This window comes from Strigops habroptila, chromosome 23 (assembly GCF_004027225.2).
Source record: "Strigops habroptila isolate Jane chromosome 23, bStrHab1.2.pri, whole genome shotgun sequence".
Classification (NCBI taxonomy): Eukaryota; Metazoa; Chordata; class Aves; order Psittaciformes; family Psittacidae; genus Strigops; species Strigops habroptila.
Genome location: NC_044299.2, coordinates 433,465 through 455,502, shown reverse-complemented (window position 1 = coordinate 455,502; position 22,038 = coordinate 433,465). Strand labels below are relative to the sequence as shown.

Sequence of the window (22,038 nt, the reverse complement as noted above, 5' to 3'; positions counted from 1 at the left end):
CTTCCCAAGGGATGGGTCCCACTATGGGGGGAGAGGGAATAACGGGGAGTGGATAATGGGGGGGACTGAATCGTTTGCACCCCGAACCCCGCGGTGATAATAAAAGAGGGGGTCCCCGGTGGGGGGTTGTCTCCGATGCGGGATTACCCCCGCAAGGTAAAAAGCGTCACGGACAGGATTCGAACCTGTGCGGGGAAACCCCATTGGATTTCGAGTCCAACGCCTTAACCACTCGGCCACCGTGACTGCCGCGCCTCTTTCCTCCGCCGCGCTCCACTTAAACCACCTCTTCCCGCCTTCCCCCTCCGCTTCCCTCACCGCAGCCTCAAGCCGCCGCTCCCTCCCGTTAATCCCCGTTAACACCGGGAATAACGGAGCGGGAGGAGATAACAGAAAGGAGAAGGGGGGGGGGTAACGGAAAGGAGGGGGGTGGGGGGGGTGCTAGAGCGGTCTCAATGCGCCGCGGCGCCAGCAGGGGGCGGTAGAGCGCGGCGAGGCGGGAAGGCGGCCCCGCTGCAAGATGGCGGCGCGGAAGAAGGACGGCGGCCCTAACGTGAAGTATTACGAGGCCTCGGACACCGTGAGTCAGTTCGACAACGTTCGGCTTTGGCTCGGGAAGAACTATAAGAAGGTAAAGAGGAACGGGGAAGGGGGAACGGGGGTGGTGGGTGCCGGGAAAGAGCCCGGTTTACGTCGCCAACATCACCCCCCCCCCCCTCACCACAGCGCACGGAGTGCGCTGTGGTGGGGGGGGGGGGTGGTGATGTTGGCGATGGCGACCGGGCCCGGTAGCACCGAGTGACCGCTCCGGTTCCCTTCCCTCAGTACATCCAAGCCGAGCCCCCCACCAACAAGTCGCTGTCGAGCCTCGTGGTGCAGCTCCTGCAGTTCCAAGAGGAGGTGTTCGGGAAGCACGTCAGTAACGCGCCGCTCACTAAGCTGCCGGTGAGAAATAACCCCCCCATGTACACACCGGGGCACAGGGATAAGGGCCAAGAACATATAGTGACCCATAGATATGGGGAGAGCGCCCCCCATAGCGGGGACATGGCTCTGATGGCACAGGAATAAGGCCCAAGCAGACGCAGTGCCCCATAGGTGTGGGGAGAGCGCCCCCCCATAGGGGGGACGTGGCTCTGATGGCATAGGGATAAGGCCCAAGCAGATATAGTGACCCATATATATGGGGAGAGCGCTCCTCCATAGCAGGGATATGGCTCCGATGGCACAGGGGTAAGGGCCAAGCAGATATAGTGACCCATAGGTGTGGGGAGAGCGCTCCCCCATAGCGGGGACATGGCTCTGATGGCACAGGGATAAGGCCCAAGCAGACGCAGTGACCCATAGGTGTGGGGATGAAGCCCCATGGATGTCCCAGGGGCAGCAGCCGGTGGCACTTGGGTGCTGTCCTGCCCCAATGAGCAGGGGACAGTGTCCCCCCCCTTGCTGGGACAGGGCCCCGGCCATGGGCAGTGCCCCATAGATGTGGGGACAGGGCCCTGGCCATGGGCAGTGCCCCAAGGACCTGGTGCCAGCACCCATGCAGCTGGGAGCGCGGGCAGCACCCATGGAGCTGGGGAGCGCGGGCAGCACCCATGGAGTTGGGGCAGTGTCCCGGCACAGGGGCAGGTCCCCAAGTGGGGACAGAGCCCAAACACTGTCCTAACCCAGGGGCAGAGCTTAAGGAGGGGCTGGCACCCAGACATGGGGATGGCACCCTGATATGGGGATGGCACCCAGACAAGGGATGGCACCCAGACATGGGGATGGCACCCAGACAAGGGATGGCACCCAGATGAGGGGGTGGCACCGTGGTAGAGGGATGGCATCCTGATATGGGGATGGCACCCTGATATGAGGATGGCACCTTGACATAGGGAAAGCACCCAGCCATGGGGATGGCACCCTGATATAGGGATGGCACCCTAATATGGGGATGGCACCCAGATAAGGGATTGCACTCAGACAAGGGATTGCACCCAGATGAAGGGATGGCACCCTGATATAGGGATGGCACCCTCATGAGGGAATGGCACCTAGATATGGGAGTGGCACCCTGATATAGGGATGGCACCCAGATGAGGGGATGGCACCCTGATGAGGGGATGGCACCCTGATATATGGTTTGAACCCTGATATAGGGATGGCACCCTGACAAGGGATGGCACCCAGACAAGGGGATGGCATCCATGGGGATGGCACCCATAGGGATGGCACCCTGATGAGGGGATGGCACCCTCATATGGGGCTGGCACCCAGAGGAGGGGCTGGCACCCAGAGGAGGGGCTGGCACCCTGACATGGCGATGGCACCCTGATATGGGGATGACACCCTGATATGGGGCTGGCACCCGGACGAGGGGCTGGCACCCTGATGTGGGGCTGGCACCTGCACGAGGGGCTGGCACCCCGAGGAGGGGCTGGCGCCCTGGCCCGGGGGGCACAGCCCCCCCTTTGCCAGCTCCCGCTGAGCCCTGGCCTCCCGCTGCAGATCAAATGCTTCCTGGACTTCAAGGCGGGGGGTGCCCTGTGCCACATCCTGGCAGCAGCCTACAAGTTCAAGAGCGACCAAGGATGGTGAGTGCCCAGCCGGGGGGGGGGTCGGGGGGGGCCGGGGGGGTCCCCTCCATGCGAACACGCTGTGGGGCAGGGGGGTGGTTGTAGGGCACCCACCTCCCTCGCGCACCGGCGCTGGGTCCTGCTTTATGGCCCCGTGGCGGGGTTGAGGCGCGGGGGAGTGCGGGGGGGGGTGTGTGTGTGTCCCCCCCCCGTGCCCCCCCCAGGTTTTGGCTGTGCCTCGGAGACCTGAGCTGTGGCTTTCATGAGAGTCGCTCTTTTCTTCCAATAAGGCGGCGTTTCGATTTCCAGAATCCCTCGCGGATGGATCGCAACGTGGAGATGTTCATGACCATCGAGAAGTCCCTGGTGCAGGTGAGAGCCCCTGTGTCCCCCCCCCGTGCGTGGGGGTGTGTGGGTGTCCCCCCCCCAGCGCTCACCCCTCTCCTCTCCCTCCCCAGAACAACTGCCTGGCCCGGCCCAACATCTTCCTGCAGCAGGAGATCGAGCCCAAGCTCCTGAGCAAGCTGAAGGACATCGTCAAGAGGCACCAGGTTGGTGGCAATGGGGACCCCCGGGGGGGGGACACACACCGGGGGGTGCCTGCCCCCAGCCCCCCCCTTAGCCCCCGCTCCCCTCGCAGGGCACAGTGACCGAGGACAAGAGCAACGCGTCCCACATCGTCTGCCCCGTCCCCGGCAACCTGGAGGAAGGTGGGTGCAAAGGGGGGCCCCCCCCGCCTCTCCCCGCCTCATGGCACCCTTGGGTGCCCCGTGCTCAGCCCCGCTGTCCCGCAGAGGAGTGGGTCCGGCCCGTCATGAAGCGCGACAAGCAGGTCCTGCTGCACTGGGGCTACTACCCCGACAGGTAAGGGGGCTGGGGGGGGGCACGGATGGAGCCTGAGGGACCCCCCCCAAGCCTCTGGGGGTGCCACTGTCACCCTGTTGTCCCCCCCCCGCGCCCGTAGCTACGACACGTGGATCCCCGCCAGTGAGATTGAAGCCTCGGTGGAGGATGCTCCAACACCGGAGAAGCCCCGGAAGGTAACGGGGGTCCCAGGGCTGGGAGGTGGCTGCAGCCCCCCCAAACTGCTGCCAGGGTGGTGGCTGCAGCCCCCCCCCCGCTGTGTCCCCCCCCCCCGCAGGTCCATGCCAAGTGGATCCTGGACACGGACACCTTCAACGAGTGGATGAACGAGGAGGACTATGAGGTGACGGACGAGAAGAGCCCCGTCACCCGCAGGAAGAAGATCTCAGCCAAGACCCTGACAGATGAGGTCAGTGAGGGGTGGCAGAGCCGGGGGGGGGCAATGGGGGTCTCTGCATGGCCACAGTGACCCCCCCCCCCGTGCCCCCCCCCCAGGTGAACAGCCCCGACTCGGACCGGCGGGACAAGAAGGGGGGGAACTACAAGAAGCGCAAGCGCTCGCCCTCCCCATCGCCCACCCCCGAGGCCAAGAAGAAGAACGCAAAGAAGGGGTGAGCTCAGGGGGGGTCAGCTCCAGCTCCAGGGCAGGGCCTGGCGGGGGGGTCCGGTGGTGACAGGGACGCGGGGGGGGTCTCTCTTTGTCCCTTCGCAGACCCTCCACCCCCTACAACAAGTCCAAGCGCGGGCACCGCGAGGAGGAGCAGGAGGATCTGACCAAGGACATGGATGAGCCTTCGCCCGTCCCCAACGTGGAGGAGGTCACCCTGCCCAAGACAGGTCGGGGTGGGGGGTGGCAGCCCCCCCATGGGGTCCCCCCCCCTCCCATCACAAGCACGGGCTGGGGGCGCTCAGCACCGCTTCCCTCTGCCACAGTGAACACCAAGAAGGACTCGGAGTCTGCGCCCGTCAAGGGGGGCACCATGACGGACCTGGGTGAGTTGGAGCCACCGGGGCTGAGCACCGGGGCTGAGCACCGGGGCTGAGCACCGGGGCTGGGCACTGGGGCAGGTCCCCCCCCCCCAGCCCCACGGCCCCCCCCAACCCAGCCCTGCCCTCCCTCCATTGCAGATGAGCAGGAAGACGAGAGCATGGAGACAGCCGGAAAGGCGAGCGACCCTTTGGGTTCCTTTTCCCCCTCCCTGGGGCTGGAGGCAGCTCCGCCGCGGCCTCATCCTGCTCTGAGGAGGCGAAAGGGCTTCACGTGGTGCTGGTCCGTGGCAGGACGAGGAGGAGAACGGCACCGGGAGCAAGGGGGAGCAGGCCAAGAACCCCGACCTGCACGAGGACAACGTGACGGAGCAGACGCACCACATCATCATCCCCAGCTACGCCGCCTGGTTCGACTACAACAGGTAGGGCAGAGCCTGGGGGGGGGCGCTGCGGACGGTGCCCCCCGGGGCCTCGCTGACCCTCTCCCCGCAGCGTCCACGCCATCGAGCGCCGAGCCCTGCCCGAGTTCTTCAACGGCAAGAACAAATCCAAGACCCCCGAGATGTGAGGCTGGAAGCTCTGCCCCGTCCCTCCCGGTGCCGGTGCCTCCGTGCCCAGTGCCCACACGTCCCCGTTGTCCCCTCAGCTACCTGGCTTACCGGAACTTCATGATCGACACGTACCGGCTGAACCCGCAGGAGTACCTCACCTCCACCGCCTGCCGCCGCAACCTGGCCGGGGACGTCTGCGCCATCATGCGGTGGGGCGCTGGGATCCGCTGGGATCCACTGGGATCCACTGGGATCCAATGGGATCCGATGGGATGCGCTGGGTGCTGAGCCTGCTTCCCCACAGGGTCCACGCCTTCCTGGAGCAATGGGGCCTCATCAACTACCAAGTGGACGCTGAGAGCCGGCCCACCCCCATGGGCCCCCCCCCGACGTCCCACTTCCACGTGCTGGCCGATACCCCCTCGGGGCTGGTGCCGCTGCAGCCCAAGACACCCCAGGTGGGTGCTGGGGGGGGGGGGAACCCACCCGCGTCCTCCCTCCCTCTGCCTTCCCCCGCTGCCCCCGGGGGTGGGCTGCGGTTGGGGGGGTCAGGGGGGGTTGTTTTTGGGGTGAGGGGGGGGGATCGCACAGCTTCGATCCGTGCCTCAGGGCCGGCAGAGCGACGGCGACGCCAAGACGGGCCGCAAGAGCAAAGAGCTGGACGAGCTGGTGCCGGAGCCGGTGAAGGGGAAGCCGGAGCTGGTAGGCGGCTCCTTGGGGTCCGTCCCCCCGCCGCTGGCCGAGGAAGGCTCCTTCCCTCCTCCCCCTCGCGCCCCGCATGCCACCTGCCCGGGGGGGCGCCGCCGTGGGGCACGAAGGCTTCAGTGGGGCGGGCCGGGCCGGGAGCAGCATCCGCACGTGGTGTGTGCCCCACGGCTGCGTCCCCAACGGGCCCTGCGTCCCCCCCCGCAGCAGCAGAGCTCGGCCTCGCAGCAGATGCTCAACTTCCCCGACAAGAGCAAGGAGAAGCCGGCCGACATGCAGAACTTCGGCCTCCGCACCGACATGTACACCAAGAAGAACGTCCCCTCCAAGGTGGGCGCCGTCCCCAGCCCCACTGCCCGCCCCATTGCCACCGCTCACACCCCCCCCCCCCCTTTATGTCCCCATAGAGCAAAGCGGCCGCCAGCGCCACGCGGGAGTGGACGGAGCAGGAGACGCTGCTGCTGCTGGAGGTGAATGGGGGGGGTTTGGGAACGGGGGGGGGCCGCCGGAGCCCGGTGCCACCCCCCCGCCGCATCCCGCAGGCCCTGGAGATGTACAAGGATGACTGGAACAAGGTGTCGGAGCACGTGGGCAGCCGGACGCAGGACGAGTGTATCCTGCACTTCCTGCGCCTGCCCATCGAGGACCCCTACCTGGAGGACTCGGAGGCGTCCCTGGGGCCTCTGGCCTACCAGCCCATCCCCTTCAGCCAGTCCGGCAACCCCGTCATGAGCACCGTGGCCTTCCTGGCCTCCGTGGTGGATCCCCGCGTGGCCTCCGCCGCTGCCAAGTCGGCGCTGGGTAACGGGGGGGGCGCGGGGGGGACCTCTAGGGGGTGCAGGAGGCGGGGATGGGAGCTGGGGGGAGAGGGGTGGGAGCTGGGGGAGAGGGGTGAGTCTTACAGGGAGAAGGATGAGTTCTATAGGGAGAGGGATGAGTCCCGTAGGGAGAGGGACGAGTCCCATGGGGAGAGGGATGAGTCTTACAGGGGGAAGGATGAGTCCTATAGGGAGAGAGGGATGAGAGCTATAGGGAGAGGGAGGAGTCCTATAGGGAGAGAGGGATGAGAGCTATAGGGAGAGGGAGGAGTCCTATAGGGAGAGAGGGATGAGTCCTATAGGGAGAGGGATGAGTCCCATAGGGAGAGGGAGGAGTGCTATAGGGAGAGGGATGAGTCGTATAGGGAGAGAGGGATGAGAGCTATAGGGAGAGGGAGGAGTCCTATAGGGAGAGAGGGATGAGTTCCATAGGGAGAGAGATGAGTCCTATAGGGAGAGGGATGAGTCTTACAGGGGGAAGGATGAGTCCCATAGGGAGAGGGATGAGCCCCATAGGGAGAGGGATGGGTGCTATAGGGAGAGGGATGGGTCCTGTGGAGAGTTGTAGGGGAGGATGGGATTAGTCCTTGTAGGGAGAGGGATGAGAGCTCTGGGAGTGCTGGGGGAGGATGGGCTGAGTCCTATGGGATGGGGGGTGAGTCCTGCAGGGAGACAGGCCTATGGGGAGATGGTAAGCCCTATAGAGGGACAGGCCAGGGCCTATGGGGAGAGGGGATGGGTGCTATGGGAGATGCTGCAGGGAGCCAGGGCCCGTGCGAGGGGGAGGCAGGACGAGCCCTATAGGGAGGAGGCCCTGCAGGGAACCAGGATGAGTGTTAGGAGGAGATGGGCCGAGGCCTGTAGGGAGCGGTGTGGGGAGACAGGGTGATGTCTGCCCCACAGAGGAGTTCTCCAAGATGAAGGAGGAGGTGCCCACGGCGCTGGTGGAGGCCCATGTGCGCAAGGTGGAGGAGGCGGCCAAGGTGACGGGCAAGGCCGACCCTGCCTTCGGGCTGGAGAGCAGCGGCATCGCCGGCACCACCTCGGACGAGCCCGAGCGCATGGGTGAGCCCCATCCCATGGCATGAGCCGGCCCCCCCCCCCCCCCCCGGAATGGGGGGCACCGGCCTCACCCTGCGCTTGCATCCCCCCAGAGGAGAGCGGCGCCGAGGAGGCGCGGGCAGAGGCGCAGCCGGCGGAGGAGAAGAAGGAGGCGAAGGTAGAGGCTGGCCCGGGGTGGGGTGGGGGGGCATGTGGGGCAGAGGTGGGGCAGGGCTTGAGCTGCGCCCTCCCCAGGAGCCCCGCGATGGTGCCAGCGAGGAGGAGGCGAAGGAGAAGCCCGGGGAGACCCCCAAGAAGGAGGAGGAGAAGGGGAAGGAGGTGGAGGGCGAGAAGGAGCCCGACAAGGGTGATGCTGACGGTGCAGGTGAGCGCAGGGCACTGGCTTGGGGCACACTGAGCGCCCCCCCAGCCCTGCCCCACCGCCACGGCCCCCGTCCTGCTGCAGGGGAGCCGGAGAAGGAGAAGGAGGCGAAGGAGGGCCCGGATGAGGTGCCCAAGGAGCAAGCGGAGCCCGAAGCCGAGCGCAAGGCCAAGGTGGAGCGGGACATCGGCGAGGGCAACCTGTCCACCGCCGCCGCCGCGGCGCTGGCGGCCGCTGCCGTGAAGGCCAAGGTGAGAGGCTGCGGGGGGGGGGTGTCTGTGGGTGCGGAGAGCCCGGAGGTGGGTGCTGACGCCCCCCCTTGCGCCCCCGCCGCAGCACTTGGCAGCGGTGGAGGAGCGGAAGATCAAGTCCTTGGTGGCGCTGCTGGTGGAGACGCAGATGAAGAAGCTGGAGATCAAACTGCGGCACTTCGAGGAGCTGGAGACCATCATGGACCGGGAGCGCGAGGCCGTGAGTGAGGGAGGGATGCGATGGGGGGGCCCTGCTGTATCCCCCCCCCCGCCGACCCCCCCATGTTGTTCCATAGCTGGAATACCAGCGGCAGCAGCTCCTGGCCGACCGGCAGGCGTTCCACATGGAGCAGCTCAAGTACGCGGAGATGCGGGCGCGCCAGCAGCACTTCCAGCACCTGCAGCAGCAGCAGCAGCAGCAGCAGCAGCCCCCGCTGCCCCCGGGAGCCCCCCAGCCCCTGCCCGGCACCGCCGGCGCCCCGCTGGCCCCCGCCGCGCACCCGCTGGCCGCGCCGCCCGCGCCCGCCATGGTGGCACCCGCCGAGCCCGTGGGGCCGCCGCTGCCCGGGGCCCCCCCCCCGCAGCCGCTGCCGCCGCACGGTGAGATGGGGCAGGGGGTGATGGGGCAGCACAAGGGGGGGATGGAGCAGGAGAAGGGGGGTGATGGGGCAGGAGAAGGGGGGATGATGGAGTGGGGCAGGGGGTGATGGAGCAACACAAGGGGTGATGGAGCAGCACAAAAGGCTTGATGGGGCAGGAGAAGGGGGGGTGCTGGAGTGGGGCAGGGGATGATGGAGTGGGGCAGGGGGTGATGGGGCAGCACAAGGGAGGTGATGGAGAGGACAAAGGGGTGATGGAGCAGCCCAGGGGTGTGATGGAGCAGCACAAGGGGTGATGGAGCAGGGCAGGGGGTGATGGGGCAGCACGGGGGGGGATGGGGCAGGAGAAGGGGGGTGATGGAGTGGGGCAGGGGGTGATGGAGCAGCACAAAGGGGGTGATGGGGCAGCACAAAGGGGGTGATGGGGCAGCACAGGGGGGTGATGGGGCAGCACAAAGGGGGTGATGGGGCAGCACAAGGGGGGTGATGGAGTGGGGCAGGGGGTGATGGGGCAGGACAAAGGGGGTGATGGAGCAGCCCAGGGGGGTGATGGAGCAGCCCAAGGGGTGATGGAGCGGCACCGGAGGTGACGCAGCAGCCTGGGGGGGGTGGGGGGTCTCTCTCAGCACTGACCCCCCCTCTCCCTGCAGCCCCGGCGCCGTTCCCCGGGCAGCAGCCGCCCCCCCCGAGCGTGGCCGGGAGCCTGGGTGGCAGCGGCCACCCCGCCGTGCCCGGTAATGCGCCCGCGGCTTTCCCCTTCGGATTGCCTCCATCCGCCATCCCATTGAGCATGGCTAACCCCGCCCCCGGCGAGCCCCCCGCCTTCCCCGCCGCTAACCCCCCCGCGCTCGGGCTGCATGGGGCCCTGGCCAGCAGCATGCCGCCTGGGGGGGGGCTGCCCCCCGCCCCGCTCGTGGGGGGCTCGCCGGCCGCGCACAGCCCCGCCATCGTGGCCGCCGTGCAGGGAAGCCTCCTTCCCAACCCCGGCCTCCTCGCAGGTGAGACATGGGCCCCCGCCCTGGGGGGGGGACACCCACACTCATTGCTGAATGGGGGGGGGGGTGAGGGGGGGGGGGGCGCCTCGTTACACCCGATTGCACCCCCTTTGCATCTGACCCCCCCCCCCCGCCCCGTTCTCTCCCCGCAGACCAAGGCCCCCCCCTGCAGACGGACCCCATCGCCCCCAGCCCCAGCACGGCCACCCCGGTGCCCCCCACGCAGTGAACCCGAGGACGCCGCCGCGGACCCCCCCTTCTCAACCCGCCGCCACCGGGGAGACCGGCCCCCCCCCCCACCCCCCCACCCCCCCCGCAACGACCCCCCCGGACCCCCCCGGCTCCAGCTTTGGTATTTTTTTATCATTCTCCCAGTTTATTTAATGTTGGTCTCCCCGGGCGGGCCGGGACCCTGCGCCCCCCCCCGGCTATTTATGAGACCCCCCCCTTCCCAGCACATGGGCATTGCCCCCCCCCTTTCCCCTCCCCCCCTCCCCTTTTGTGTGTGGCCCCCCCTTTTTTTTTTGTTCTTTTTGGTTCTTTTCTTGTTTTTTTACTAAAACCAACAAAAATAAAGCTCCAGGTCCCCGGGGCGGGAAGAACCGAGCTGCTGGTGTGGGGGCTGTGCGCGGGGGGGGGACACAGCGACACGGCCCCAGCGCGGGGGGGGGGACACAGCGACACGGCTCCGGAGCCACCATCCTGTGCTTTATTGGGTGCTGGGGAGCAATAACTTAGCCGGTGGGGCTGAGAGTGGGAATATGGGGGGGGGGACACGTGGGGATATGGGGGGGCACATGTGGGGATATGGGGGGGTGGATATGGGGGGGGACACACACAGTGGGTGGGTAATAAGGGACAAGGCACAAACTCAGGGATATGGGGGGGGATGCGATGAAACGAAGGGGCTTCAACCGCTCAGCACCATCCGGACGAGCTCTGTGGATATAAAGGAGGATTTGGGGTGAATGGGGGGGGTCATGATGCCCCCCCCCCCCCCCAATCCCGTAACCAGGAGAGAGGCAGAAGCCCAAAGTCAAACCAAAGAGCGCAGGAGGACGCGGCGTCGCTGCAGCCCCTCGCTGCTGGGTCTGGGGGGGGCTCCATGCACAGGGGCATGCGGGATGGGGGGGGGGATGGATTGGATTGAAATGGGGGGGGGACACCAAGGGGGGGGTCAGGGGAGCGCAAACCAGCAACCAGCGGCCTAAAAAAAGACATGGAAAAACCAGGAAGGAGGAAAAAAACCACCCCCCCCGGGAATGATGGGGAGCGTTGGGAAGCGCGTACCCCGGCGGCGTCACCCTGACAAGATGTGTCTCACAAACGCTGGCAGGAAGGAAGGAGACCATGGTCAGGGACGGAATGGGGGCCCCCCCCCCCCCCCCAAATCCCCCCCGTGGCACCCCAAAAAACACACCCCCCTCCCCCCGGGACCCCCAGTCCTCACCTTCATAGTTGATGCAGCCGTTGCTGTCCTCATGCCCGGCCACGAGCTGCTCCACCTCCTCCTCCGTCATCTTCTCGCCTATGGGGCAGCAGGAGGGTGATGGGGATGGGGTCACCCCATAAACTTTTTGGGGGGTCCTTAAGCACTTCTATGGGGTGATGCTGACCCAGGGTGACGAGGACATGGCGGATCTCAGCACCCATAACGGTGCCGTTGCCCTCCTTGTCGAAGACCCGCAGCCCCTCCACATAGTCCTCGAAGCAGCCCTGGTCCTTGTTCTTGGCGATGGTTTGCATCATGGGCAGGAACTGCTCGAAGTTCAGCGTCTTCAGGTTCATCTCTGCCACCCAAAAGTGGGGTTCAGTGGGAGCCGGGGGGGTTTAACGGTGGTTTAAAGGGGGGGGTGCTCACCATCGCTCTTGGGGTTCCCCAACACCTTCATGACCTCGGCGTTGGTGGGGTTCTGCCCCAGCGCCCGCATCACATCCCCGCATTGGCTGTACAGGATCTTCCCGTCGCCGGTGCGGTCGAAGAGCTGGAACGCTTCCTTGAACTCTGCCGGGACTCCGCGTTAGCGGCAACGGGGGGACCCCCCACCCGCCCCCGGTAACTTACTGCCCCCCCCCAACCACATCCCGGTATCCAGTTTCCCTCACTGCCTGGATCCGGTTTCCCGGTGGAACCCGACGCCGCTCGGGATGCTGCTGCGCTCCCCTCCCCCCCCCGCCTCCATCCCCATCCCCGTCCCGAACCGGGCCCGCTCCCGGGGCCGCTCCCGCCGCTTCCCGCCCCCCCAGCCCCGCACGGCCCCGCCCCGCAGGAATGCGCGGCCCCGCGCTATGCCCATATACGGGCAAATGGCGCAAGACGGGCCCGCGCCTCCCCCCCCGCCCCCCGCTCCGGTCTCGGTCCCGGTCCCGCAGCCCCGGTCCCGCAACCCAGGTTCCGGTTCCCCCCCTCCCCGCCAACGAGAACGGCCCCGCCCGGACGAGACTTTGCCCCCGGAAAGGCCCCGCCCGCGGCCGCGCAGGAAGCGCCGGGGCCCGGTACCGGAGGGGGGCGGTGGGAGCCCCGAGTGTGTATGGGCGGGGGTGGGGGGGGGGGGTGGGTGGGGGGGTCCCGTGTCCGGTCCCGGTCACTCACCCGCGGTTTGCTCCTCCGAGAAGTCGCACTGGGGGAGGGGGGAAAGCGCGGGGGGGGGGTCAGCAGGAACCGGCGGCGCCGGGACCCCCCCCCCCCAGCCCTGTGTCGTCGTCATCCGCCCGTCCCCTCCCCAGCGCCCCCCGTTACCGTGTCCCACCACCACAACCCCCCAACCCGCGCATCTTCCGCGCATCTTATGCGCATCCTCCGCCCCCTCCAGTCCCGGTTCCCGGTCCCGGTTCCCGGTGCCCGATCCCGGTTCCCTGTTCCCGATCCCGGCTCCCCATCCCGGTGCCCGCTTCCCGATCCCGATGTCCCACCATGGCGGCGGCCGCTCCCGTCCGGGCTCTGGGCTGCGCGCTGCGGGCGGGAGGTTTCTACCGGGCGGCGTCAGCGGCCGCCCATTGGCCCGCGCTAATTAATGAGCTGATGCATTATTCATGAGGGGGGCGGGACCAGGCGAGGCCACACCCCCCTCCAGGGGGATGTTTTGTCTATAGATGGGCACAGAACGGGGCCGGGGAGGGGGTCAGAGCTATGGGGGGGGGGGTGGTGACATCACGTTATCCCATGGGGAGCATCCCATGGCCCCCTCCCCCCCCCCCCATGGGTACCACCCACTATTGACACCTCGGGGGGGGGTCACATCCCATTGCCCCCATGGGTGACACCAATATGGGGATACCCCATAAGGGGACCCCCCCCCTCCCCACTGAATACATCGCGGGGGGGGCACACACAGCACAGGCCCCACCATCACCTCCATCCTTTATTAGCGCGATGTGGGGGGGGGGGACACGGGATGCAGTGTGGGGGTCACGCAGTGCTGGCACGATGGTGGCATCAAATGAGAGCGTGTCCCGGGGGGGGGGCCCCCCCCGGGTGGGCAGAAGGCACGAGGTACGTAACAGTCTATGGTGGGGGGGGGTTCATCCTCGGTGTCCCCCCCCCCTCGGGTGCATCTTTGGTCAGTGGCAGGCAGGTGGTGGTGGGGGGGGCAGCAGCACAATGGTGGGGGGGGGGGGGGGTCCAGGACCCTTGTTCCTGCTGCCCCCCCCCAGGCACGGCGGGGATATGGGGGGGCCCCCCCTTTAGGGGCTGCTCCGCTCGTCCTGGAGATCATACCTGGGTAGGGAGAGAGGTGATGGGGGGGGGACACACACACATGGAGCCCCCCATCACAGAGACCCCCCCCTCAACTCACCAGTGGGTCCCTCCCTCGGCGAGATCCACTTGGGCCAGGTCCAGATGGAGCTGGGGGACAAGAGCGGCTCAATGGGGGTCAATGGGGCCCTGGGACCCCCAAACCCCCCCCGGGACCCCCCTTTACCTTCCCCAGCGCCTCCTTCTCCCGGGACATGAAGGAGAGGGTGGATTTGACGTGAGCTTCCAGCTTGCGCCGTGAGGCCTCCTCGAGGGACAGGTCCCACTCGAACCTGGGGACACGGGGCTGGACTGGGTCATACGGGACCATATGGGGCTGGACTGGGCCCTATGGGGCTGGAATGGGCTGTAGGGAATCATATGGGGCTGTAGTGGGTCGTATGGGACCATATGGGGCTGTATAGGGGCATATGACCATAAGGGGCTGTACTGGGCTGTATGGTGCCTGATGGAGCTGTACTGGGCCACATGGGGCTGGACTGGGCTTTATGGGACCATATGGGGCTGTACAGGATTATATGGGGCTGTATGGGATTATATGGGGCTGTACTGAGCCGTATGGGACTGTATGGGTTGTACTGGGCTCTATGGGACCATATGGGACTGTATGGGGCTGTACAGGACCATATAGGTACAGGTCTGTATGGGAACATATGGGGCTGGACGCGGCCGTATGAGACCATACGGGCTGTATGGGAGCACATGGGGCAGTATGGGACCATATGGGGCTGGCCTGGTCCATACTGGCCGTGCCCCCCCCCCACCTCTCATTGAAGTCGGGGTTCAGGGTCCTCCTCTGGACACTTGTCTTCCTCTTGGAGCCGCGGCTGCGGTCGGGCAGCAGCACCAGCGACACGTAGGGGTCGGGCAGCTCCTTCGACACCGGCCTCAGCTTCCTGGGGGGGGTACACACGGTTGTGGGGCGGGGGGGGGGGTGAACCCCAACCCTAAACCCACCCCCCCCGGGCCCCCCCATTGCTCACCTGCAGGCGTGGACAATGGCCACCAGCTTGTGCTCGTCCCCGTGGTACCACAGCGTGAGCTGCAGCCGGCCCAGGGGACCCTCGGGCTCGGGGGGGCTTGGGGGGGACACAGAGGGTCAGCACCCCCCTAACACCCAGCATCCATAGGGACCCCCATATGGGGGGTGTGTTTGGGATGTGGGGCTGGATGCTGGGGGGGGGGCCCTACCTGTCGGTGGGGAGCAGGCGCTGGCGCAGCCCCCCCCCCCCGCTCTGCTCTGCCCCCCCCGGCTCCTCCATGGGTTGGGGGGCAGTGTCCCCCCCGGCGCTGGCCTCGGCCTGCAGCGACACCAGGACCTGGGGGGCAATAGGGGGTTAAAGGGGGGGGGTCTCATTGGGGGGTTAATGGGGGGGGTCTCATCCATTGCGCCCCCCCCCCCCCCCGTTGTGGTCCGTACTCACCCCCAGCTGCGCCCGCAGCAGGACCTGGCTGCTGGGCCCCCCCCCGGCCAGGGGGAACCAACCATCCAGCACCAGCCCCTCGGAGGCCAGGAGCTGGGGCAGGGGCAGGCTGAGGGCACCCAGGGGCTGCCCCCCCTCGTCCTTCACCTGCAGGTATGGGGGGGGGGGTTAGCATCGCGATGGGACCCCCCCCAATGGGGACAGGACCCCCCCAATGGGGGACAGGAGCCAGGGATGGGGCAGGGACCTGCAGCTCCAATGACTCCACGTGGGGCCGCTTGATGAGGAAGGAGAAGCCTTCATCCCACACGGGTGCTGTGGTCGGGGCGCTGGGCTGGGGGGGGGAGAAAAGAGAGTGAGGGGCCCCCCCCGGACCCCCCCCATAGCGACCCCAATCTGGTACCCGCCGGGTCTTACCTTGGTCTTAACGGAGACGTCGCGCACGGAGAGGCTGGCGAAGGCGGAGGGGGGCTTGGAGCCCTTCCGGAGCTGGGATAACGGGATGGATGGGGGGCACCGGGGGGCACGGGGGGCTCTGGGGGCACGGGGGGCACGGGGGGGGCCGGGGGGGCTCACCGGGAGGTCGGCGGCTCGGTCCATGAACACGGAGAGCAGCGCGGCCGAGAGCTCCTCGCCGCGGGGGGGCTGCAGGAGGCTGTTGGTGTGCAGGACCTGGGGGGCAGCGGGCAGCTGGGGGGCACGGCGCGGCCTGGGGAGGTGTGGGGCAGGGATGGGGATGCACAGGGATAGGGATGGGCGTGGGAATAGGGATAATGACGGGGATAAGGATGGGGACGCAGAAGGATAGGGATAGGGATGGGGATGGGGATGCACAGGGGTATGGATGGGGATAATGATGGGGATATGGATAGGGATAGGGATAAGGATAAGAATACAGGTAAGGATAGGGATAAGGATGGGGATAAGGATGGGGAGGCACAGGGGTATGGATGGGGATAAGGATGGGGATATGGAGAGAGATATGGATAGGCATAGGGATATGGGTGGGGATGGTGATATGGATGGGGATAGGAATAAGGATAAGGATAGGGATAAGGATAGGGATAAGGATAGGGATAAGGATAGGGAGGCACAGGGGTATGGATGGGGATAAGGAAGGGAAAGGGGACAGGGATGGGGATAGGGATAATGATGGCGATAGGGATGGGGATACGGATAGGGATAAGGATATGGATGCACAGGGATGAGGATGGGGATAGGGATAAGGGTATGGATGGGGATGCACAGGGATGGGGTGCACAGTGATAAGGGGTGCACAGGGATGGGGGGCACGGGGATGGGGGGCACGGGGACGCGGAGCAGGGCCGGTACCTGCTGGAGCAGCGCGGGGCTGGCGCTGGGGCTCAGGCTCTCGAGCCGCACGTGCAGCCGCCCCGACTTCACCCCCTCCAGGGGCAGCCACTGGTGGGACGGGACCGGGGGGGGGACACGGGTCAGACCCCCCCAGTGCAGGACCCCCCCCAGCGCAGGACCCCCCCCCGGCCCCTCTCGTCCTACCTCATCCACGACGCGGCTGCTCAGCACCCGCCGCAGCGGCACCTTGCACCTAAGGGGGTGTCAGTGAGGGCTGGGGGGGGTCACCCCACATCCCGCCCCCCCCAGCACCCCCCCAGCACCCACCGGCCCAGGAAGTCGTCCTTATCGATGTCCTTGTCAAAGAGCTCGAACTCCACGTCCTGCCCCGGCACGTTCGTCACGATGGCCTGGGGGGGGGGGGCACTGGTGGGGCGCCCCATAGACACCCCATAGACACACCCATAGACCCCCCCATAGCCATCCCATAGACATCCCATAGCTACCCCCCTAGACCCCCCATAGCTCCCCTATTGCCACCCCTATAGACCCCCCCATAGCCACCCCGTAGACCCCCACATAGACCCCCCCCAGCCATCCCATGGACCCCCCCACATAGACCCACCATAGCCAGCCCACATAGACGCCTATAGCCACCCCATAGCCCCTCCATAGTCCCTCTATAGCTACCCCATGGACCTCCTATAGCCACCCCCATAGACCCGCCCCATAGCCACCCCCATGGACATCCCATAGCCCCCCCATAGCCCCCTATAGCCCCCCCATAGCCCCCTATAGCCAACCCATAGCCCCCCCATAGCACCCCACAGCCCCCCATAGCCCCCTATAGCCACCCCATAGCCACCCCATAGCCCCCCATGGCCCCCATAGCCCCCTATAGCCAGCCCATATCCCCCCATAGCCCCCTATAGCCCCCCATAGCCCCCCACAGCCCCCCCATGGCCCCTCATGGCCCCCCCCGTACCTCGTAGACCTCGTTCCAGCGCGGGTTGAGCTCCTCGCGGATGACGCGGCTGCGGAAGCCCCCCCCCGCCACCCGCACCCGCGCGTAGGGGTCGGAGCGGCCCCGCAGCGCCCCCCGCAGGAACGTGTCCTTGGCCACCAGCTCCTCCGCCTCCAGCAGGTGGATCCGCAGCACGCGCTGGGGGGGCAGCGGAGCCTGAGCCCCACATCCTGCCCCACAGAACCCCCCATCCTGCCCCACAGAACCCCCCCACCCTGCCCCATGGGACCCCCCATCCTGCCCCACAGAACCCCCCCATCCTGCCCCACAGAACCCCCCACCCTGCCCCATGGGACCCCCCATCCTGCCCCATAGAACCCCCCATCCTGCCCCATAGAACCCCACATCCTGCCCCATAGAACCCCCCATCCTGCCCCATGGGACCCCCCCATCCTGCCCCATAGAACCCCACATCCTGCCCCACGGGACCCCCCCATCCTGCCCCACAGAACCCCCCATCCTGCCCCACGGGACCCCGCATCCTGCCCCATAGAACCCCCCATCCTGCCCCACAGAACCCCCCATCCTGCCCCACGGGACCCCGCATCCTGCCCCATAGAACCCCGCATCCTGCCCCATAGAACCCCCCATCCTGCCCCACGGGACCCCGCATCCTGCCCCATAGAACCCCACATCCTGCCCCATAGAACCCCCCATCCTGCCCCATGGGACCCCCCATCCTGCCCCATGGGACCCCGCATCCTGCCCCATGGGACCCCCCATCCTGCCCCATGGGACCCCCCACGCGCCCCCATCACCCCCCATTCTGCCCCATAGGACCCCCATCGTGCCCCCATCACTCCCCATTCTGTCCCCAGGACCCCCACAGCCTCTAAGCCCCATCCCGCCCCATTGGACCCCCATATTCACCCCTATATGACTCCCCATCCTGCCCCCACCCCCGACCCCCATTCTGGCCCCAGGACCCCCCATCCCACATCATTCCCCCCAGCTCCCCCCTCATCCCCTGATCCCCATCCTGCCCCATAGGCCCCCCCTCACCTCGGTGCCGAACTCGGGGTTGGGGCTGGCGTGGGGGGACCGGGGGGGGGGCGGCGCTGCCCGATGGCTCCGGCGGGGGGGGGGGGGGCAGCGCTCTCGGGGGCATCGAGGAAGAGAACCTGAGGGGGGGGTGTCAGAGCAGGGACCCCCCACAGGCCCCCCCATAGGCCCCCCATGGGCCCCCACAGGCCCCCACAGGCCCCCGCTCACCCGCAGCACCAGCTTCATGTGCAGGCGGCTGCGGGGCCCCGAGCGCTGCAGCGGGAAGGGCCGGCCCAGGGTGAGCTCCGGCGCCTCCAGCAGCAGCGACAGCGGCAGCGACACGGAGCCCAGCGGCGTCTGCCGGGGGTCGTCCTTCACCTGCGGGGGACGGGGAATGGGGGGAATGGGGGGGGAATTGGGGGGACAAGGGGATGGGGGAATGGGGGGGAATGGGGAGGAAATGGGGGGGAATGGGGGGGGAATTGGGGGGACAAGGGGATGGGGGAATGGGGGGGAATGGGGCAGGAATGGGGGAGAAATGGGGGGGAAGGGGGGAAATGGGAGGGAATGGGGGGGACGGGGGGAATGGGGGGGAAATGGGGGCAGGAATGGGGGGAAATGGGGGGGAATGGCACGGGGAAATGGGGGGAAAATGGGGGAGAATGGGGGCAGGAATGGGGGGAATGGGAGGAATGGGGGAAATGGGGGGGAAATGGGGCAGGAATGGGGGAGGAATGAGGGAGAAAGGGGGGGAAATGGGGGGAAATGGGGAGGAATGGGGAGGAATGGGGGGGACGGGGGGATGGGGGGAATGGGGGGGAAATGGGGCCAGGAATGGGGGGGAAATGGGGGGGAATGGGGGGGAATGAGGGAAAATGGGGGGAATGGGGGAGAATGGGGGCAGGAATGGGGGGAATGGGGGGGGAAATGGGGGAGGAATGGGGGGGAATGGGGAAAGACCAGGGTGAAAATGAGGGGAAATGGGGTGAGGATTTGGGGGAGAAACAGGGAGAGGGACCTGGGGGGTCCCGGGGGGGCCCGGGGGGGTCGCACCTGGATGTCCACGTCCTGGTTCCTGGGGTCGTGCAGGAAGAAGCGGAAAGCGTCCTCCCACACGGGCGCTGAGGTGCCATAAACCACCTTTGGGGGGGGGGGGAACATGGTCAGGCCCCCCCCGCCCCCCCATGCACCCCAAAACCCTCCCCCCCCGGAGCCCCCCCGTTCCCACCTTGCTCTCCCGGGTCACATCCTGCACCGAGACCTGCACCATGGGGTTGGGCTCTTTGCCCGGCTTCTTTACCTGCACAGATTGGGGGTCATGGGGGGGGGGGGGGTCTCCACATCTCTGCCCCCCCCCCCCAGCATCTCTGTGCCCCCCCCATCACTCACAGGCAGCTCCTCAGCCCGGTCCAGGTACACAACGAGGATGGCGGCTGAGGGGGGGTCAGGTTTGGCCACGATCATCCGGTTCTTCTCCAATACCTTGGGGGGGGGGGAGGAGGGTCAGAGATGTGGGACCCCCCCATTGCCCCCCCATTATTGTCTATGCCCCCCCCCCGCTCACCTCATCCAGTTTGGAAGCATCCGAGAGGAGGCTGAGCCACTCCAGGCGCAGATGGAGCCGGCCCTCACCCCCCTCCTGCAGCGGGAACCACTGGGGGGCCGGGGGGGGGGGGTCACCAATGGGGGGACCCCCCTCAGCACCCCCTAGCACCCCCAACCCGGCACCCACCTCCTCCAGCACCCGGCGCTTCATCACGTCCTCCAGGTCCAGCTTCAGCCTATGGGGGGGGGGGGACGACACAGGGTGTGAGATGTGGGGCTGGGGGGGGGGTGGGATATAGGGGGACCCCCCCCCCCCACCCCATAAGTACCTGCCCAAGAAGTCGTCCTGGTCGGGGTCCTTGTCAAACAGCTCCACCTCCATCTCCTGCCCCGGCACCTCGTGCACCACAAACTGGGGGGGCACGGTCGGGGGGGGCACAAAGGGGGTACCCCCCCCCCCATACACAGCACAGGCAGGTTGGGGTATCAATGGGGTTCAGCTCGGGGGGGTTTGGGGGGGAGTGACCCACACAGCCCCATTGCGGGCACTTGGGGGTCTTGGTGAGCCCCCACCCGCAGCCAGGTCAGGGGGGCTATGGGGGTCCCCACATCCACACCCAGGTCGGGGGGGCTATGGGGTTCCCCACACCCACACCCAGGTGGGGGGTCTCTGTGTCCCCCCACAGCCAGGTCAGGGGGCGCTATGGGGCTCCCCACACCCACACCCAGGTCAGGGGGGTCCCTGTGTCCCCCCACACTCACACCCAGGTCGGGGGGTCCCTCTGTCCCCCCACACCCACACCCAGGTCAGGTGGGTCCCTGTGCCCCCCCACACCCACACCCAGGTCATGGGGGGCTATGGGGGTCCCCATAACTACACCGAGGTCAGGGGGGTCTATAGGGGTCCCCCCACCCACACCCAGGTCAGGGGGGTCCCTGTGTCCCCCTACACCCCACAGCCAGGTCATGGGGTCCCTGTGTCTCCCCCCAGACACAGCCAGGTCATGGGGGGCTATGGGGGTCCCCAGAACCACACCGAGGTCATGGGGGGCTATGGGGCTCCCCCCCCCCGCAGCCAGGTCAGGGGGGGCTCTGGGGCCGGGGGTGCGGGGGGGGGGGGCTCACCTCGTGCAGCTCGTCCCAGGCGGGGTGCAGGTCGCTGCGCAGCACCCTGCTGGTGGCGAGCTGCGTGCCGAGGCGCAGCACCGCGTACGGATCGGACCTGCCCTCCAGCAGCCCCCCCAGGAAGCGGTCCTTGGAGCGCAGCCCCCGCGCGGCGCGGAGGTGAACCCGCAGCACCCCCTGCGGGGGGGCACGGAGCGCGGCTCAGCACCGCCCCCCCGCGGCGCGGGGACAGCCAACGGCACCGGGGCAGCGGGACGGATGCGGGGGGGAGGGAGGGAGGGAGGGAGGGATGGGATGGAGGGATGCAAGGATGGATACAGGGATGGATACAGGGATGGATACAGGGATGGATACAGGGATAGGATGGAGGGATACAAGGACAGATGCAGGGAAGGATGAAGGGATGGATGGAGGGATGGATGCAGGGATGAGATGGAGGGATACAGGGATGGATACAGAGATAGATACAGGAATGGATGCAGGGATGGGATGGATACAGGAATGGATGCAGGGATGGATGCAGGGACGGATGGAGGGATACAGGGATGGATACAGGGATGGATACAGGGATGGATACAGGGATACAGGGACAGATGCAGGGATGGGTGGAGGGACGGGATGGAGAGATGCAGGGCTGGACACAGGGCTGGAATGGAGGGATGGACACAGGGATGGACGCAGGGATGGACGCAGGGATGGATGCAGGGATGGATGCAGGGATACAGGGATGGACACAGGGCTGGATGCAGGGATGGACACAGGGATGCAGGGATGGACGCAGGGATGGACACAGGGCTGGATGCAGGGATGGACACAGGGATGCAGGGATGGACGCAGGGATGGACACAGGGCTGGATGCAGGGATGGACACAGGGATGGACGCAGGGCTGGATGCAGGGATGGACGCAGGGACGCAGGGCTGGATGCAGGGATATAGGGATGGACACAGGGACACAGGGCTGGAGGCAGGGATATAGGGATGGACACAGGGATACAGGGATGGACACAGGGATGCAGGGCTGGACGCAGGGACGCAGGGATGGACGCAGGGACGCAGGGCTGGATGCAGGGCTGGAGGCAGGGATGCAGCGCTGGACACAGGGATGCAGGG

The 22,038-nt window shown here is 67.1% G+C and overlaps 3 protein-coding genes and 1 non-coding gene across 11 annotated transcripts in view; 1 reads left to right on the top strand and 3 right to left on the bottom strand.

The window, feature by feature from the left end:
- Nucleotides 1-164: 164 nt before the first annotated feature.
- TRNAS-CGA lies at nucleotides 165-246 on the bottom strand. Its single transcript has one exon. It is a non-coding gene; the product is annotated as a tRNA-Ser (tRNA).
- Nucleotides 247-493: 247 nt separating this feature from the next.
- SMARCC2 (SWI/SNF related, matrix associated, actin dependent regulator of chromatin subfamily c member 2) lies at nucleotides 494-10,360 on the top strand. 7 transcript variants are annotated; one of them, XM_030510506.1, is made up of 29 exons: nucleotides 494-631; nucleotides 826-945; nucleotides 2,491-2,576; nucleotides 2,868-2,930; nucleotides 3,017-3,109; nucleotides 3,199-3,268; nucleotides 3,353-3,422; nucleotides 3,523-3,598; nucleotides 3,700-3,831; nucleotides 3,918-4,033; nucleotides 4,135-4,259; nucleotides 4,356-4,415; nucleotides 4,551-4,588; nucleotides 4,704-4,834; nucleotides 4,905-4,976; nucleotides 5,059-5,172; nucleotides 5,268-5,421; nucleotides 5,573-5,665; nucleotides 5,876-5,998; nucleotides 6,076-6,138; nucleotides 6,211-6,469; nucleotides 7,390-7,551; nucleotides 7,641-7,705; nucleotides 7,783-7,912; nucleotides 7,994-8,160; nucleotides 8,246-8,380; nucleotides 8,457-8,760; nucleotides 9,410-9,757; nucleotides 9,907-10,360. In XM_030510506.1, the coding sequence occupies exons 3-29, from the start codon at nucleotides 2,496-2,498 to the stop codon at nucleotides 9,981-9,983; spliced, it is 3,321 nt and encodes a 1,106-aa protein (XP_030366366.1). In that variant the 5' UTR covers nucleotides 494-631; nucleotides 826-945; nucleotides 2,491-2,495; the 3' UTR covers nucleotides 9,984-10,360. The 7 variants fall into 7 exon arrangements, with proteins under 7 accessions (XP_030366366.1, XP_030366363.1, XP_030366367.1 ...); XM_030510503.1 differs by having other exon boundaries at nucleotides 500-631; nucleotides 2,849-2,930; nucleotides 5,879-5,998; XM_030510507.1 differs by having other exon boundaries at nucleotides 500-631; nucleotides 2,849-2,930; nucleotides 9,410-9,493.
- An 81-nt stretch (nucleotides 10,361-10,441) lies between these two features.
- Nucleotides 10,442-12,806, bottom strand: MYL6 (myosin light chain 6). Of its 2 annotated transcripts, XM_030510555.1 has the most exons (7): nucleotides 12,668-12,751; nucleotides 12,348-12,375; nucleotides 11,616-11,759; nucleotides 11,371-11,544; nucleotides 11,205-11,282; nucleotides 11,045-11,083; nucleotides 10,442-10,693 (listed from the first exon to the last, which is right to left on the bottom strand). In XM_030510555.1, exons 1-6 carry the CDS (start codon nucleotides 12,668-12,670, stop codon nucleotides 11,055-11,057), a joined length of 456 nt encoding a protein of 151 aa, XP_030366415.1. In that variant the 5' UTR covers nucleotides 12,671-12,751; the 3' UTR covers nucleotides 10,442-10,693; nucleotides 11,045-11,054. The 2 variants fall into 2 exon arrangements, with proteins under 2 accessions (XP_030366415.1, XP_030366414.1); XM_030510554.1 differs by lacking the exon at nucleotides 11,045-11,083 and having other exon boundaries at nucleotides 12,668-12,806.
- Nucleotides 12,807-13,098: 292 nt separating this feature from the next.
- LOC115618587 (extended synaptotagmin-1-like) overlaps nucleotides 13,099-22,038 on the bottom strand; it is a 15,802-nt gene continuing 6,862 nt past the window's right edge. Inside the window, exons 13-35 of the mRNA XM_030510295.1 lie at nucleotides 20,928-21,127; nucleotides 20,132-20,214; nucleotides 19,990-20,038; nucleotides 19,822-19,911; nucleotides 19,647-19,739; nucleotides 19,486-19,557; nucleotides 19,311-19,397; nucleotides 18,486-18,635; nucleotides 18,284-18,394; nucleotides 17,235-17,411; nucleotides 16,577-16,659; nucleotides 16,454-16,502; nucleotides 16,268-16,357; nucleotides 15,512-15,607; nucleotides 15,353-15,424; nucleotides 15,183-15,269; nucleotides 14,936-15,082; nucleotides 14,703-14,830; nucleotides 14,495-14,590; nucleotides 14,276-14,407; nucleotides 13,678-13,783; nucleotides 13,552-13,601; nucleotides 13,099-13,472 (exon numbers count right to left, since the gene is read on the bottom strand). Of these exons, the coding sequence (XP_030366155.1) occupies nucleotides 13,439-13,472; nucleotides 13,552-13,601; nucleotides 13,678-13,783; nucleotides 14,276-14,407; nucleotides 14,495-14,590; nucleotides 14,703-14,830; nucleotides 14,936-15,082; nucleotides 15,183-15,269; nucleotides 15,353-15,424; nucleotides 15,512-15,607; nucleotides 16,268-16,357; nucleotides 16,454-16,502; nucleotides 16,577-16,659; nucleotides 17,235-17,411; nucleotides 18,284-18,394; nucleotides 18,486-18,635; nucleotides 19,311-19,397; nucleotides 19,486-19,557; nucleotides 19,647-19,739; nucleotides 19,822-19,911; nucleotides 19,990-20,038; nucleotides 20,132-20,214; nucleotides 20,928-21,127 (2,282 nt within the window). The 3' untranslated portion in view covers nucleotides 13,099-13,438. The remainder of the gene's footprint in view (nucleotides 13,473-13,551; nucleotides 13,602-13,677; nucleotides 13,784-14,275; nucleotides 14,408-14,494; nucleotides 14,591-14,702; nucleotides 14,831-14,935; nucleotides 15,083-15,182; nucleotides 15,270-15,352; nucleotides 15,425-15,511; nucleotides 15,608-16,267; nucleotides 16,358-16,453; nucleotides 16,503-16,576; nucleotides 16,660-17,234; nucleotides 17,412-18,283; nucleotides 18,395-18,485; nucleotides 18,636-19,310; nucleotides 19,398-19,485; nucleotides 19,558-19,646; nucleotides 19,740-19,821; nucleotides 19,912-19,989; nucleotides 20,039-20,131; nucleotides 20,215-20,927; nucleotides 21,128-22,038) is intronic.